The 17,554-nt window shown below is 38.5% G+C and overlaps 1 protein-coding gene across 1 annotated transcript; it reads left to right on the forward strand.

Moving 5' to 3' along the window:
- Positions 1–5,154: 5,154 nt before the first annotated feature.
- Positions 5,155–17,212, forward strand: CNGA1 (cyclic nucleotide gated channel subunit alpha 1). Its single transcript, XM_010962592.3, has 8 exons — positions 5,155–5,271; positions 6,069–6,185; positions 7,123–7,185; positions 11,606–11,647; positions 11,736–11,846; positions 13,084–13,191; positions 13,970–14,076; positions 15,391–17,212. The coding sequence occupies exons 1-8, from the start codon at positions 5,165–5,167 to the stop codon at positions 16,797–16,799; spliced, it is 2,064 nt and encodes a 687-aa protein (XP_010960894.2). The 5' UTR covers positions 5,155–5,164; the 3' UTR covers positions 16,800–17,212.
- Positions 17,213–17,554: the final 342 nt, after the last annotated feature.

A 17,554-nucleotide genomic window follows, 5' to 3' on the forward strand; every position in this document is an offset into this window, starting at 1 on the left:
CCATACTACCCAAGGCAATCTACAGATTCAGTGCAGTCCCTATCAAATTACCAATGGTATTTTTCACAGAACTAGAACAGATAATTTAAAAACTTGTATGGAAACACAAGAGACCCAGAACAGCTAATACAATCCTGAGAAAGAAGAACAGAGCTGGAGGAACCATGCTCCCTGACTTCAAACTATATTACAAAGCTACAGTAATCAAAACAGTATGATGCTGCCACAAAAACAGACACATAGCTCAATGGAACAGGATTAAAGCCCAGAAATAAACCCACACATTTATTTTCAATTTATCTATGACAAAGGAGGCAAGAATATACAGTGGAGAAAAGAAAGTCTCTTCAGTAAATGGTGCTGGGAAAACTGGACAGCTACATGTAAAAGAATGAAATTAGAACATTCTTTAACAGTCATATACAAAAATAAACTCAAAATGTATTAAAGACCTAAATGTAAGACCAGGTACTAAGAAACTCCTAGAGGATAGCATATTCCTTGACATAAATTAAATAGGTAGAATATTCCTTGACATAAATTAAAGCAATATTTTTTTTGGATCTGTCTCCTAGAGTGATGGAAATAGAAGCAAAAATAAACAAATGGGATCTAATTAAACTTAAAAGCTTTTGCACAGCAAAGGAAGTCATAAACAAAATGAAAAGACAATTATTTGCAAATGATGCGACTGACAAAGAATTAATTTCCAAAATATACAAACAGTTTATACAACTCAATATCAAAAAACCAAACAACCCAATGGGCAGAAGACCTAAATAGACATTTCTTTTAACAAGCTATACAAATGGCCAACAAGCACATGAAAAGATGCTCAACATCACTATTAGAGAAGAGCAAATCAAAACTACAATGAGGTATCACTTCATACAAGCCAGAATGGCCATCAACAAAAAGTCTACAAACAATAAATGCTGGAGAGGATGTGGAGAAAAAGGAACCCTCCTGCACTACTGATGGGAATGTAAATTGATATAGCCACCATGGAGAACAGTATGGAGGTTCCTTAAAAATCTAAAAATAGAGTTGCCATATGATCCAGCAATCCCACTTCTAGACATATATCTAGAAAAGACAAAATCTCTAATTAAAAAAGGTTCATGCACACCAATGTTTATAGTAGCACTATTTGCAGTAGCCAAGACATGGAAGCAACCTGAATATCCATCCACAGATGACTAGATAAAGAAGATGTGACATATACGCAACGGAATATTGTTCAGCCATATGAAAGAATGAAATAATGCCATCTGCAGCAACATGAATGGACCTAGAGATTATCATACTAAATGAAGTAAGCCAAACAAAGACAAATATCATATGATATCACTTATATGTGGAATCTAAAAAAATGATACAAATGAACTTATTTACCAACCAGAAATATACTCACAGACATAAAAAACAAACTTACAATTACCAAAGGGGAAAGTGGGGGGAGGGATAAATTAGGAGTTTGGATAAACAGATAAACAATACTATATATAAAATATATAAACAACAAAGTATAGCACAGGAAACTATATTTAATATCTTATAATAACCCATAATGGAAAAGAATCTGAAAGAAAAAAAAATATATGTATAACAATCACTTTGCTGTGTATCTGAAACTAAACTATACTTAAATTAAAAAAAGGAAAAATTTTAAGGAAGAATATGATTATTTCTATAAAAGTGAGAGAGCCTCAATAAAAATCAACATTCATTTCAATTTCTAATTTTTTAAAATAGTAAAATAGGAATAAATGGAGATTTATTGAACAGAATCAAACATCTCTCTTGAGCAAACAGCAGCATTATGCTTAAGAGTGAAACTCTAAAAACACTCTCAGAGCCAAGAACCACACTAGGTATCTCTAAAGACAGTTTTGATATTACAATATTAAGACTGTTATTTATTATGTTCTGGAAGTTTTAGTCAATGTAACTAGACATCAAAGCTAGATACCGCTTTAAAAAAGAAAAGGAAAGAATTTGTGTAAGTACTCTGACTGTATTACTGAAAACAGAAATTGTTTAACAGAAAAACTATTAGAAATAATTTTTGTAAAGGTTACTTAAGGTGGCTGGTTTCAAAATAAAGAAAAATAATTTTATGAAATAGCAAAAGCAATGAGTTAAAATATATCAAGGGAAAACTATCCTAATGACAATAGAAATGAAAATACAAAGCATCTAGGGATTAATAAGCATGTAGGATCTATATGTAGAAGCTTTTTCAAAAACATAAAGGAAAATAATTTCCCAATTTATTCTATAATTTTAATGCAAACTCCATCAAAATCCTTCTGGTTGATAAAGCAAGTTTCGGATGATGGCATTTCAAATCAGTAGGGAAAAGACAGATTATTGGTTATTGATTTAGTGTTATTTAGAATATTGACTAGCCATTTAGAAAATCTAAAGTTAAATCCCTATTTCACATCTTACACCAAGATAAATTCGAAATAGATTAAAATTTAAATATGAGAAAGGAAACCATAGAAGCAGTGGGGAAAATATGTTGGTAAATAGTTATAAAGTCTGGAGTGGAATTTTGAGTATCTTTATTTTTCTATTTATACTTTCTGGTTTTTTCCTAGAATGATTATGTATTAAGAAGGTGATTGTGTGATATAAAGAAAGTTTTTTCCTGTGTGGAACACTTAGACCAACAAGAAATTATGGGACAAGAAAGTGATTTTTTTTTCCTTCAGATCCAAGCAAAGCCCAGACTTGGTTCTATCTGACATATTGGATAATACTGTCATCTGTCCTTGTGTAATGTTACTCACATAATTTTTCTATGTTATAATGGCTAGAATAATCATATTTTCTCCTTTTCCTGGTCATAAGGCATGAGGTCTCTCAGAAAGAGTGGTCATTGATGACAATAGTAAGTCAGCATGCTGTAAATATAACCAGAATTCCAGTCTGATTCTGAAAAGAGGTCATTGAAACAATTCTCTTCTCAAAAAGTGGTTGTTTCTTTAAAAAGTACTTTAATTATATTTTAAAATATATGCACACTTTTATTAACAAACATCACAAAAATTCTGTTTACTATTTATTGACTACTGGCTATTATTTCCATCAGCTGTTTGAATGCTAGGGTGAAATAAAGAGCACTATTTATTGCTATCCTCACGAAGATTTAACATTTTACAGAACAAAGTGTGTTTTATACATTTCCCCACCTCAAATGACTTCTTACATTCTTTTTCTCTCTTTTTTTTTTTTTTTTGTTTTTTTTGTTTTTGCTTTTCTATTTTATTCATGACATAGACAAGCTTCCTGCCAAAACCCAGAGATCAGGGATAGAAAAATAACAGAGGAAAAATCTCCAAGGCATAAAATAAAAGCTGGGAGTGCAAGCTAGGTGTGTGTGTTGTAGGGGGAGGGGAGGGATGGATGAATGAGTGGCCATGGAGGATAAGGTGGAAGTATGGGACCTATTGAAGTTGTCTAGCACCCCAGGTCATCCTCTCAGCATGTTGACCTTCTTTGGGTCTTCATCAGAGGGACCCATGGCAAGTGACCTTCAATATAAGAGCTGATAAACATTGGCAGTGTTCTTGGAGCCCATGAACACATACTGGGCTTTTGTTTTGTTGACTGAAAAAAAAAGACAACCTAAAAGGTGAGAATTATATTTTATTCAGGGACATTACTGAAGATTGTAGCCCAGGAAGGCAGCCTCTCAGATAGCTCTGAGGGACTGATCCAAAGAGGTAAATGAGGAACCAGGATACATAGGGGTTTTTGATGAAAAAAATCATGTAGTTGAACATCAAAAGATTACTACTAATCACAAAAACCAGACATCTCTAGTTAATGATTTTAGTGCTTTTCTGTGTATGGGAAGAGTCAACAGTTTGGGTCATTGAAATTATTCCTTTGATAACATCTTAACTATCTAGGGCCATTATCCTATTTTTCCTACCCTTGGAACCACCTACCCTGGTGGCTGCAGTGGCTAATGGCTTGATGGCGGGCAACATTCATTTGTTGTTTAACAGAAGGGCAGGCAACAATTTTTTGTCCTCAGTTTCCTTTTGTTTTCCTGCTGACACCTGCACTTTATTAGTGGGGAGCCTTGGTCTGGGAGAGGGGGTGCTGATATGGACACTTAGTGCCCATCTAGGTGGAGTTTCCTGGACGTCAAGTCTTTCCTCCATGCAAGTTTAGAGGAAACATCATGGTGATGAAATCCCTAGAGGGCAGTGGTGTGACTGGTAGGGGTGGGGGTGCAGTGGTAGGAGGGGGCATGCCCTAGGCACAACTGGGCCCTGGGGACAGCAGGGCATCAATGTCCAGCTCCATGTCCATGGTCAGAAAGCAGTGGCTGTACCTGTGCACAGGCACACTGTCCGGGCCCACCGGGAACTTCTCAAAGTTCCAGGCCATATCACTGCAGCACAGCAGAGACCAAGTGAAGAACTTGTGGTAGTCAAGAGCGCAGGGGCATTGTCCCTCGGCGCTGGCAGAGCCTGGGGAAAGAAGAGGACGAGCGGGTGTGCCTGTGCCTCATTCACCTGTGTGAACCCGGGCTTGAACGTGCTGCTGGGTGGGACTTGGAGATCAGGATCTGTTGGTTCTTGGCATTTTCCTGATCCCTGAACTGGTTGTGTGGGAAGCTGAGCACTATATGTATCAGAATAATTTATGGGACTTGCTAAAAAGTGGATCAGTTTCATCTTTATTCACTCCAAAGTTTGAATACCACTCAAGACCCTCTTTTTTTTTTTCTGGATGCCTGTAGTAATTCAACTGATCACACGCATTTTGGTATTTTATTTTACTGCTTTTTTTTGGTTCCTTAATTGTTTATATGAAGGTAAGGTCCCTACAGTTTTGTTCTACACCTACATTGCCTAAATTTTCAAAGCTGGGGTAAATCCAGATTGAAAAAAAGAAAAAGAGCTCTGCACTTCTGGTACATTCTTGAATATTAAAAAAGTATACAAAAACCTGGCTAGTGGTAATAAAGGCTTAGATCGTGACTGTATTCTATTAAAAAAAATTCCTACATAAAACCAGGAATAAGATTGTTATTAAGGCCTTAGAAGAATGGTAGAGTGAAACTTTTGATTACATAGTAAATATATAGTAAGTTTTCCTACTTACAAGACTTTTTTTCTCTCCAGATATCAAACTAACCATGAAGAAAAATATTATCAACACATGGCACTCTTTTGTAAATATTCCCAATATGATTGTACCAGATATTGAAAAGGAAATAAGAAGGATGGAAAATGGAGCATGCAGGTAAATGCAAGCATTTTTCTATGTATTTTTACACAGTTCTTAAATTTAACTAGGCTGAATTTTGGTTTAATTCCTTTTTTTTTTTTTTTTTTTTTGGTGCTGGGTATGCTATTGCATCAGTTTAACTTTTAATTTGAAACCTTGAACTTTGTAATTAAGTGAATTTATGTATACTTTTGAAGAGCATAACTTTTCTAACAAATGAATGTAAGATATTGTTGTGGTCATTCTTTAGAAGCACTTATGCCAATTATTTCCTGAGTCACTGGCAAGACCTTTCCTCATGGGACATTTCACATCTGAAGGGATAACATTGCCATAGAGAAGTGTGAAAAAAAATAGAGTCTGAAATGCTAACATGTTTTAAAAGCGTAATTTAAAGTGGTTACCCTATAAATGAATAGAACTTGTGTAAATGTGGTTGAATTTATTTTTAATGGAAGGAAATGTTATTGCAAGTTAGTTCAGAAAACTGTATAATATGACCTAAAGTATAGATATCATACTTTCTATTGAATAAATATTAACATCGATCAATGCATCAAACAATAGAAATATGAAAGACTTTGAAAGTAGTTTCTTAATTATATGTATTTTACTGGATCATGCATATACTCTATCTAATTCTATGTATTCTGCACAGTTCTCATTTCATTCTCATTAAAAATTGTTGTCTGTGTTCATTTGAGAGGGAAGGAGAAGAGATGAGGCAGTAGTCCCCCTAATGAGAAATGTTATTCCCCAACAAGTATTTAAGACATTAATCTAAATCATCTCTGCCTCCTGTTGGACTGTAGTTCCTTTTCTGATGATGATGACAGTGCCTCTATATTTGAAGACTCAGAGAGTGAAATCCCCCATGCAAGGGATTCCTTTAGAAGTAATATGCACAGGAGAGGACAACTGTCACAGAGGTAAGCAATGTGACCTCCCCCTCCATATCTGTTTTTACACTATTATTTAGATGAAGAGATGGTGTTCTACTCCTCCACTTAGTGGGTTTGGCAAAGCCACTCGGCAGGATCGCAGGAGTAAATTGCTTCTTCTGCTTCTTACCCTTTTTCTCTCTTGGGAAACTAATGGTAACTCATGTCTGTGGGGCTCCAAGTCATAAACGTTCTTGCTGATCATTTTCCCTGAGACCTGTGTCTGTCCTGTAAGAAACCTCATGCCTCAGTCCTTTCTGATTTCCTCTTCCCTTCTGATTCTTCTTCCAAGCAACTGTAAGTGAGAGGGGTTAGTGGTCATTCTCTAAAATGCTCTATTGTGTTCGACCCTGCTTTCAGGGAAGTAGAGCACCAGAGTGAGCAACTAGAAGAAAAAGGCTAAAAATCCTCAGTAGGAAATGAAGCACTCATGGAACCTTCAGCTATGTGACTCTGAGGGTGCGGAAGGAGTTGGTGTGGATCAGGGGTTCCTATCCAATCAAACATACTTACTTTTTCTTTGGTTTTCTCCCTCTTTTTTTTTTTTTTTTTTTCCTCTCCTGTTTCTTTTCCCACTGACCACCTTCAGCTTTCCCACTGTTTTCGTTTGTCTTTTTTCTCTTCTAAGTCTTAGATCTTTTGCTGGGAGTTAGCCACATCCAAGATGACTCACTCAGGGCATGGAAGATGTTAATGTGATGTATTGTGAGCATTGATTAATGGGCATCTACTAATTACTTTGGTTCATGGCACTGATATTCAGCAACTCAAGCTTCACAGAGGCTCTATGTTTTAAAAAATTGCCTAGGCACTAGTTGGTAATGGGTAGAAACTGAAAAGAATTTGTTCTTTAAGACTGTTTCTTACCATGGACATTGGACACATGGTGACTATGATGATTTCACTGTCCTTTTTCATTTCCCAGGGAACAGTACCTGCCTGGAGCCATTGCACTTTTCAATGTTAACAACAGCAGCAATAAGGAGCAGTAAGTACATCGACAATTGAAAACCAAACTTTGTTTTTGAAGAAAACCCGTAAAAAGGTAGAAGCACATCTGAATCTACACAGTGGCGAAGATATTCTATTGTTTTGTCATTTGGTTATTTATCTCTGAAAAGTATGGCTACCCATGTTAAAGGTGGTATGTATATATGTATGTATATATCTGAATATGTGTAGAAAAACCATGTCTATAGCATACATGCAATTGCCCCTCCTTGTGGTTAGAGCTAGGGCGGCTGATAAAATAAATGAAATATCATTTTTAATTCTTCCCATTCTGAGCCCATGTGTCTTAGGTCAAGTTCCCCAGGGGACCGTCTTTGAGATGGAGGTTTGTATGCAGATGATTATTGAGAGTTCTGTCAAAAACAATACCTAGAAGGGAGTTAGGGGGGTAAGACTGGGCAGACGGAGAAGTTTAACTTCAGAGAATAGAGTTGACATGCCCTGTGATCCCATGGGAAGCTCTGGAGCAGGGATGGCCCTTCCGCGTTGTCCCAGAATTAGGCAATAGGACTGGGTCTTTGTACCCATGCACAGTCATTGGATGAGGGCTGCCCCTAGGAGAGGGGGCATAACTTTGAGCATGGTGGCCTCCTTCAGCCCAGGGAAGACAAGAGAGAGGGAAACTGTGAACTGGCAGCAACCAACACTGGATAGTGGCACTGGTCAAAGCCAAATTAGTATCCATAATATGTATTGATTCAAACCCAGGTTACTTGATGCCTCTTCCACGGTGTAATTAACTTGCCGTCAAGTGACTGATTGCTTTCCTCAGGCAATGGTGCTGATTCAGAGTCATACCTAGTCACCAGCGTGAATGGGATCTCATGTGTTGGGCCTGTACATAGATAGCCTCCACCACTGCCACCATCATTGCCCCTTTCATATCCACACTGTGCTGGCACTGGGGATGCCAGTGACAGAGGCTGGCTTTGTCAGATGCTGGAGCCATTCTGTCCACTTGGTTGTTGTTGTTTTGCTCCTCCGTGGCATATGCTATTTGATGGGCATTAACATAGGATACAAAGGTTTTTAAACCTTGTGCTCATGCTCACAAGTCCATTTGGTCTGCTTATTCTCCAGAACCATTTTTCCTGATCTTTCAATATTTTTTCATCAGGTCCCTGACCAACCAGCCAAGGCATTGTGGCTACCCATGAGTTCTTGTATATTCTTAATTTGGGCCATTTATTTTTCCATACAATGAGGATAACTGGGCACTGCTTGAAACTGTGCCATTGGTAAGATTAACCTCACTGCCTTTTAAGGCCACTTCCAAGCAGGGCTGTATTGTAGACAACAGCTCATTTTGGCTTGCATCCACATGCCAAGCCGGTCTATCTGCAGATCATGTTCCATCAGCTGCTCCTACAAACCCCATATATGGCCATGGTGGGCAGGTGAGGAATAGTTTTGATGTAACAGAGGTAAATGACTTGGGGACAGGGTGCCAAGCCACGTACCCAGTCCCAGACAGACCTCTTCATCATAGGAAAGATTGCTATACAACCTTATGACTTGTTAGTTCTGACAGAATCCAGCTCACTACTTCCTGTCCCATGGTTAGATAATCCTCTTTCAGGGCCCAACCAACATGATGTCATTGATAGAGGTATAGCAGACCAATGTGATACCTTGAGGAAGGTCCAGATGGTCCAGGTCCCCCTAAATTATGTCATGACAGTAGGCAGAGAGTTAACATAGCCCTGGAAAATATTGCAAATACGTACTGTTTTCCACCCCGTGTGAATATGAACTGTTTCTGATCCTCTTCCCTGATAGTGATGAAAAATAACACATTCACCATGACTGACCCAGAACCTTAGGAATATGGTATTGATTGGGTGAGTGTTGTCTTTCACATCTGCCACAGCGACTGCAGTTGGGGCTACTATTTGTTTGATTTTGCAGTAGTCTCCTGCCATCCGCCAAGATCATTTGGTTTTAATAGGGGCCAGATATTGAATTAAATGGGGATGTGATGGGGAACCACCACCCCTGCATGCATTAGGTCTTTAAGGATTGCATTTCCTTTCCTGTCCAGGATGCAATATAGTTTTTGCCAGCAGGTAGGAGGCAGCTGTACAGCTTCCATTTGGTCCTCCCCCCACTATGTGAGCTCTTACTCCACAAGCCAAGGGACTAGAGGAGATGAGGGTTCTACCGAGGACCAAAAATGTCTACAAAAATGTCTACATTGGGGAACTGGAAAAGTGACCACAAGGCGGGGGTGTCCTTAGACCGTGTGGAGGCCTCATAAGTCATGTATCATACAGGATTCTATTACTACCAAGCCACCCTTAAGTCCCCCATTTTAATGGAGGGCATGATGAAGCTTCAATCCCTGGGTCTCAATATTGACTTGGGTCCTATGCCAAATAATGTTTATTGTATCTAGGGAATCTTTTTTCCCCAGGAGACAGTTACCTAAGTAAATGAACGTTGGTTTTTCTTTGGAGGAAAGACGGGAAACTATTACTGAATATACTTGTCACAGTGTTGCAGAGTCCTTCTTTATGGGGGCCTGGCTTCTCCTTCAGTCAATAGTGTCGTTTCTGAGAACTAGCTCAGGTTTAGGAACTATTTAAGGAGTTGTGACTTTTTACTGGGGTAAGTTGCCATCAATCTCCTGATCATCCATTCCTGATTTTTTTAAAAAAATTATATATGTTAAACAGTACCCTAACAAGCCAACGGGATGCCCATCTATCTAGGAATGCAGTGCCTATTATCCTCTTCCGTAGCTCTGTGTGGGTTAAGACCCTGGCTACTGTGCTCACCTTACGCTAACTATAATTATCAGACCCATTTCTCTTCTGATGGGTAAGCACTGTCATTGGTCTCTGTGATTTCTAGATCCTGTTGTCTGTTGCTCACAGGGAATCTAGCTCTGTATTCAGTTTAGCATCTCTCACTATCAGCCCTGGTCCACAGAGGACAACACCACTGAGCTTCTGGTGTCCCTCTCACCTGCACATTCCTTATTGCTTTGTACCTCTGAGCCCTCTTAGGGAACGTAATCAGTTGGTGGGCTGTTTTCCTTAATATACCCAGTTAAGTATACCACTTCTCTTTCTAACACCTTCCTCCACCATCTGCCATGGCATTTTGTAATTTCTATTTCACTTAGTGTGAGCCATCACCTTTTCTGAGCTTCTAAGAGCCATCCAAGAAGTGCATCAGCACCACCTCCTAGGATCTATGCTGGGGTGTTAAATCCTGCATCATAGGAGTGTGCTCCCTTAGCAATTAATTCCACCTGATCCAGCTTTATGTTTTGTTCCTATTTGTACATGACAACCTTAGGTGCCAAGCCCCATCTCCTTGTCAATTTTATCTCCTATTTCTCCTCAGTAGCAGTGCTCCACTTCTGCTGGGCCATTGCTACCCAGACTGAGTTCATTTGTATATTTGCACCTACAAATTTCCCTCCCTTTAACATCCTTTCTCTTCTTAACCTCTCCAACTCTTATCCATACTTTGAGGCCTGGGTTTAGACCTGCTTCCCTTTAGCAGCCTTCTCTGGCTATCTCTGTGACAATGAGATGCCCATTCATTCATATCTGAATGATACATTTTCCCAGGACAACTGAGCCAACAACGGCAACCTACTATGACTGTCGGTCTGTCTGACTCCAGAACCCACTTTTCTGCTGAAAGGGAAAACCAACTGCGAGGAGAGGCCTCTAATTACATACTCTTTACTCAAGAAGAAACTGTATATAGAAGAAAGTGACCTCAAATCCAGTGAATGATTCTAAGAATTAGGATTCCACTGTGTTACCACAGAGCTTTTTGACGTCTCATAAAAAAACTGCTTCAGCCAGGATTACTTCTCTAGAGAAAACTGATGGCATTTTCTTGACATTCTCAAAGCTCTTACTCATGTATGAATATAAGTGACATCAAGGAGCTTAAACTCTTCTTGTAGGGGTGGTTAAAAAATATATATATATATATTATTTTTTAATGGAGGTACTGGGGATTGAACCCAGGACCTTGTGCATGCTAAGCACGCACTCCATCACTGAGTTATAGCCTCCTCCTTCAAGAAGCTTAAATTTTAAGTAACTATTTTTGGGTATGCATTGAGACTTTGAGAGTGCACTCCTAGAGACTGTTGTTTCTTAAATTTCCTTCAAGTTTATACCTTTATCCACCTCCATTTTCCACATGCACTAATTCCCAGGAATTTTTGTTCATTTGTTTTATTATCTGGGTGCATATCCATTTTTTTTGTAGAATTCTGTATTAGGAGATCAGATTTCTGGTCTCTGAGCACGGGGGACATGTCTTTGAATGCAAAGTGCAGAATTCTTACCCAATGGGAAGGAAAGTAAATAAGAATGGAAGTCATAATGTAACTTGATTATGTGACAGAGGTATTGTTTTTTCTATAGAGAACCAAAAGAAAAAAAGAAAAAGAAAAAGGAAAAGAAGAGGTAAATAAGACTTTGGAATGAACTATCCCACATTTTTTCTGCCCGTAACATTTTCGTGTTTTACTAACTATAGCTCTCACTTTTTCAGCAAGCCAGATGATAAAAATGAAAATAAAAAGGACTCAGAGAAGAAAAAGAAGAAAGAAAAGGACAAAGACAAGAAGAAGAAAGAGGAGAAAGGCAAAGATAAGAAAGAGGGGTAACTGTTTTTATTGGTATTGAAATTAGGAATAAATATGTGAAGGGTTTTGGATGCAGGGATAATTTCCTGCAAGTTTATAGTAAATAGGTACTGTGTAAAGACTAAATAAATTGTTATAAAATATGAATTTAATTTTTTCTACTTTCCTTAAAATTAGTAATGTTAACCTTAGTCTTAGTTTTCTCATCAAGAATTTTGAATGTTATGGTTAATTTCCTTCCTGAAGCACTGGTGAGAAAAACTTACCACTGGGACATGTTTAAGATCCAAGGAAAACTGGGTTTCTAGGATCTTAACATCAATTTTTAAAATTGAAATAAAAATTTAATAATTTCACTAACATTTTTGAGTCATAAACACAGTGTGGCAAATACTCCAAAGTAAAGTAGTCTTATTGCAAAAGCCATGCCTAGTTTTGAGGGCAGTTTAAATGCTATCAAAATACCAGCCATTTGAAAGATTCTTTTTAAAGCAAACATCTGAGAGTTAGAATTTCACAAGGGTAAGGCTGAGTGATATTTTCAGAGCTATCTTTTACTTGTTATTAAAGAAAAAATTATTTTCTAAACTTACTCAAAGAAAACTACCAGACAATGGTTTCATTATTTGTGCCTGTTAGAACTTGCTGACATTGTATAAAAGGAAAAGTCCTTAAAAATATAAGCTGGATACCAGAAACTTTTAAAAAATGTCCATTTGATCATATAGACCCTTCCTTCCTTCCATTCTTTTGCCTTCTTCGCTCTCAAGTCTTCATACACACTTAAGAACAAGTACTTTTTATTAGATTGTGTTATATTCTTCTCTCTATACAGATGAGAAGGAAGTCAGTTCCCCCTCCCAGTGCGGTCCCTGATTGTTTTGTTACCCAGTAGGGGTAGTGGCAAAACTACCATTCTCCCACCACCAGTAACCTGCCGAAGGGGTCTGTGGAATAGCCAGTTTGGCTTGATCTATGCTATTATTCCCTCTCAGTAGCTGCAGCATCACAGGAAAACAAGGGCTTTAATAAATTTCTAAAGCATGGTTTAACGTAGTAAGACTAGTAATTTAACTATCCACCCCTCACTAGTTTCTGATGCACTTATGCCAAGCTAATCTTCCCACTGTAGAGTAAGCTTCACCTTGTTTCTGTTTCATTAATTGTGGGCGGTGGGCATAACCATATTTGATACGTGAAACAAAAATAATCCTGTTTCTTGGTAACCTTCCCTTTATTTCTAATTGCTGCTAGGGAGAAGAAGGAAGTCACGGTTATTGATCCCTCGGGAAACATATATTACAACTGGCTGTTTTGCATCACCTTACCTGTTATGTACAACTGGACTATGATTATTGCAAGGTGTCTGTATTTTTTTCTGGCTCTCAACCCACTTCTAGTTTCTAAGTTAGCTGACTTAGCAGTCTGGCCTAGAGCTCTTCAGGACGTACCTCCTTTCTCCACCACAGGTTGGAGAGGAGGCTGTGTCATTCTCAATGTGTGTCCCTAAGTTCAGGAGTAGGTGCTTTGGTTCCCAATATCCTTGGAAATCCAGTACTGGGATGGGGAGGAGGTGTGGGGCGGGGCATCCTTTTAAATGTTTGATCGCTCAATCATTTAATTAGAACTTTGGGAGAAACTTTATTTTCTTTGGCTACAAGGAAACATTTTGCCAAGACTGGAAAAAGATTAAGGATCCTAGGTTGTGCAGAGTCAGACGTGTTTCCCAAGTGATATCTATGGTTTCTGTCTTTTAGACAGTAAACATCTCAGCCATCCAGGGCCAACCGTGATTTCCTGAGGCATTTTGGGGTACAGATAGTGAATATGAACCTGGTTATCAATGTGTATCACCCCAAATATTTTGACATTAGCTTGAGGTCATTTATTCTCATTCGATGTTTTTACAAAGTTGACTAGTATAATGGGAAGAATGCTGAAATTCAGAAGTATGAGAAAACTAAGTCCAACCCTCACACTCAGGAAAGGATTTGGGAAAGTCACAGTTGATTAAATGGGCCCTATGGACCCTTCCAACCTGAGCATGCTACACTTCTCACCATGATAAAAATGATACAAAGAGGACTTCTACTGAAAATGGTCCCATTTCACCCTATTTATACAAGCTTTTCTTTTACAGAGCATGTTTTGATGAACTTCAGTCTGATTACCTGGAATACTGGCTCATTTTTGATTACTTGTCAGATTTAGTCTATCTTCTCGATATGTTTGTACGAACAAGGACAGGTAAATATGTTCAGTTTTGGATATTTCATAATTTCATGGTTTTATCTCTCTCCCTATAATTTGAAATTTCTTAATTCAAGTGTTCTTCAAAATAAACTAACAAAAATTTGTTTCAGAAGAAAAGGCACCGTTGAAGGCAAGAGTACCATATTCCCACCCACAGGCTTAGGCCACTCCAGCTGATTCAGGAGGCCATTACTAGGCAACCTTCTGAATGCGGATTGATGGCTTTCCTCTGTTATCCTGTTCACTGGGTTTATGCCAGGCGGGAGGAATAGAGAGAACAGAAATATTCTGCCAGCTCTGTAGGGAAAGGGTAATTGCTACCTAACAGAGATTCCTTGAAGAAGCATGGGGAAAAATGTCATCTTATCCAGCTGAGCTGTGCAAGAAATTTTACAAGAAACAGGATATACATCCTTAATTCAACTTTGTGGTCCATGGTGAGGCATTATTGACCAATAATCTGGGCAGGATCTGATAGCTTCCTACTTAAATATTCTTGTTAAGTAGGTATAAGCTCCTTGTCTGTACTACTCTCCACAAGCAAAGGTAATCTGTGTACACAGAGTATGGCTTTTAAGAATCATTATGTAAAATAGGGACATTCTCTGCTCTCAGTGCACTGGAGCAATACTTCAGTTCTGTTCTATTCACAGCTGGTAACCAGTAGAGGAAGAGAAGCAGATTCCTTCCCTAGTGAAATATATCATAGTACTGAAATCCTGAGTTTAATACACAAGGCTCGTGGTAGCAATTTAGGAGAAGGGAAGATCCCAATGTCTAAGGAAGCCTGGGGAGCCAGAAGGAGAGATGAAAATGAAGTCTCAAAGGATGGATGCTTCACATCGAAGAGGCAAGGCAAGAATATGCACAATTGTCAAATAGCAAGGAGGTCCTCAAGCTTCAAGGTTGGGGCCAGGATTCTGACACGAGAGTGGCACAGGGAGTTAGGCACAGTGCTAGGGTGTTCATAAAACTTTCCAAGAACACTGTTCATAAAGGGAATGGCTTTACATGGGTGAGATGCTGAATCTAGAGAGATTTGTGTACATACCTTGTAATATACATTGCACATACTCTCTCACTTTTGCTGTTACAAAGTGTTACTTTTTATTTCTGCAAAAGAATATTTTCCACAGCCTTATGTTGATAAGTACTCATATCTTACCACATTGCTACAAGCAATGTTGATTGGAAATGAACTCTTGTTTTGAACTCAGTGGAGTTCATTGGGAGTTACTTTAGAAAAATTCACAATGGCATAAAAAGAAAAAAAACCCATTAAATTATTATTTTTTTTTTCTATTTTAGGTTACCTAGAGCAAGGGCTACTGGTGAAGGAAGAGCTTAAACTCATAGAGAAATATAAATCAAATTTTCAATTTAAGCTTGATGTTCTATCAGTGATACCAACCGATCTGCTGTATTTTAAGCTGGGGTGGAACTATCCTGAAATTAGACTAAACAGACTGTTAAGGATCTCTCGAATGTTTGAGTTCTTCCAGAGAACAGAAACCAGGACAAACTACCCAAACATCTTCAGGATTTCTAACCTTGTCATGTATATCATCATCATCATCCACTGGAATGCGTGTGTGTACTTCTCTATCTCCAAAGCCATTGGGTTTGGAAATGATACGTGGGTCTATCCTGATGTGAATGATCCTGACTTCGGCCGTTTGGCTAGAAAATACGTATACAGCCTTTACTGGTCTACACTGACTTTGACCACCATCGGTGAAACGCCACCTCCTGTGAGGGATTCCGAGTATGTCTTTGTGGTGGCTGATTTCCTAATCGGAGTGTTAATTTTTGCTACCATTGTTGGTAACATAGGTTCTATGATTTCCAACATGAATGCAGCCAGAGCGGAGTTTCAGGCAAGAATTGATGCGATCAAGCAATACATGCATTTTCGAAATGTGAGCAAAGACATGGAAAAGAGAGTCATTAAATGGTTTGACTACCTGTGGACCAACAAAAAAACAGTGGATGAGAGAGAAGTCTTGAAATATCTACCCGATAAACTAAGAGCAGAGATTGCCATCAACGTTCACTTAGACACATTGAAAAAGGTGCGTATTTTTGCAGACTGTGAAGCCGGTCTGTTGGTGGAGTTGGTCTTGAAATTACAACCTCAAGTCTACAGTCCTGGAGATTATATTTGCAAGAAAGGGGATATTGGACGAGAGATGTATATCATCAAGGAAGGCAAACTCGCCGTGGTGGCAGATGATGGAGTCACTCAGTTTGTGGTATTGAGTGACGGCAGCTACTTTGGTGAGATTAGCATCCTAAACATCAAAGGCAGTAAAGCTGGCAATCGAAGAACGGCCAATATTAAAAGTATAGGCTACTCAGATCTGTTCTGTCTCTCGAAAGATGACCTCATGGAAGCTCTAACTGAGTACCCAGATGCCAAATGTATGCTGGAAGAGAAGGGGAAGCAAATTTTGATGAAAGATGGTCTACTGGATGTAAACATCGCAAATGCTGGAAGTGATCCTAAAGATCTGGAAGAGAAGGTCACCCGAATGGAGGGGTCAGTAGACCTCCTGCAGACAAGGTTTGCTCGCATCCTGGCCGAGTATGAGTCAATGCAGCAGAAACTGAAGCAGAGACTAACCAAGGTTGAGAAATTTCTAAAACCACTTATTGACACAGAATTCTCAGCCATTGAAGGGACTGGAGCTGAAAGCGGGCCCACAGACTCTACATAGGACTGAAAAGCTGGTTATGCATAAGGTTATGCCTCATGATCCTTTCGGTGATGTGATAAAGGCAACTGTAAGTTGGAAGAAGAGGAATAGTCATCTGGAAATTCTTCCATAAGGAAAATGTGCTTTGGTGCAGGGCACAAAGGTACTGTGACTAAAGAATCATCACACTTTGAATTTTTCACAATGGATAATATGCAAAGATAGAAACCAATAAACTTGTCAGAATCTGTACCTTCTGATTTTTTTTCACATATGCTCCTTTTATGTAAGACTCTTTATAAAAGTGAACAAGGATCCCTCACTTTTGGGCAATTTACATTATTGAGGAGCAACTGGGAATTACTGTGTACATCATGTTCAGAATACCATTTAAGAATTAGATTGCAATAAAGGAAAATAAATCCTAAAGTTGTAGTGACTACTATTTATTTGATAATTTAGTAGAGAGTTTAGGATCTTGTAGAGCTTCCAAGTCATCTAAAGGACCTTAACCATTGTATTCTAGGATTTGGGAAGCAGGGTTGAGAGAAACTTCTAACTAAAAGCATGACCTCTTGGGGACTGATGGAAATGTTAGCTATCTTGATTGTGGTGGTGGTTTCATTGGTGTATATATCTATCAAAATTCATCAAAGTGTACATCTGAAATATCTGTAGTTTACTGTACAGGAACCATACCACAATAAAGTGTTAAAAATTACAAATAAAAATAAAAAAACAAAAAATTAAAGCATGACAAATCAGACTTTATTATA

The sequence above is a fragment of the Camelus bactrianus genome, chromosome 2 (assembly GCF_048773025.1).
Source record: "Camelus bactrianus isolate YW-2024 breed Bactrian camel chromosome 2, ASM4877302v1, whole genome shotgun sequence".
Lineage (NCBI taxonomy): Eukaryota > Metazoa > Chordata > Mammalia > Artiodactyla > Camelidae > Camelus > Camelus bactrianus.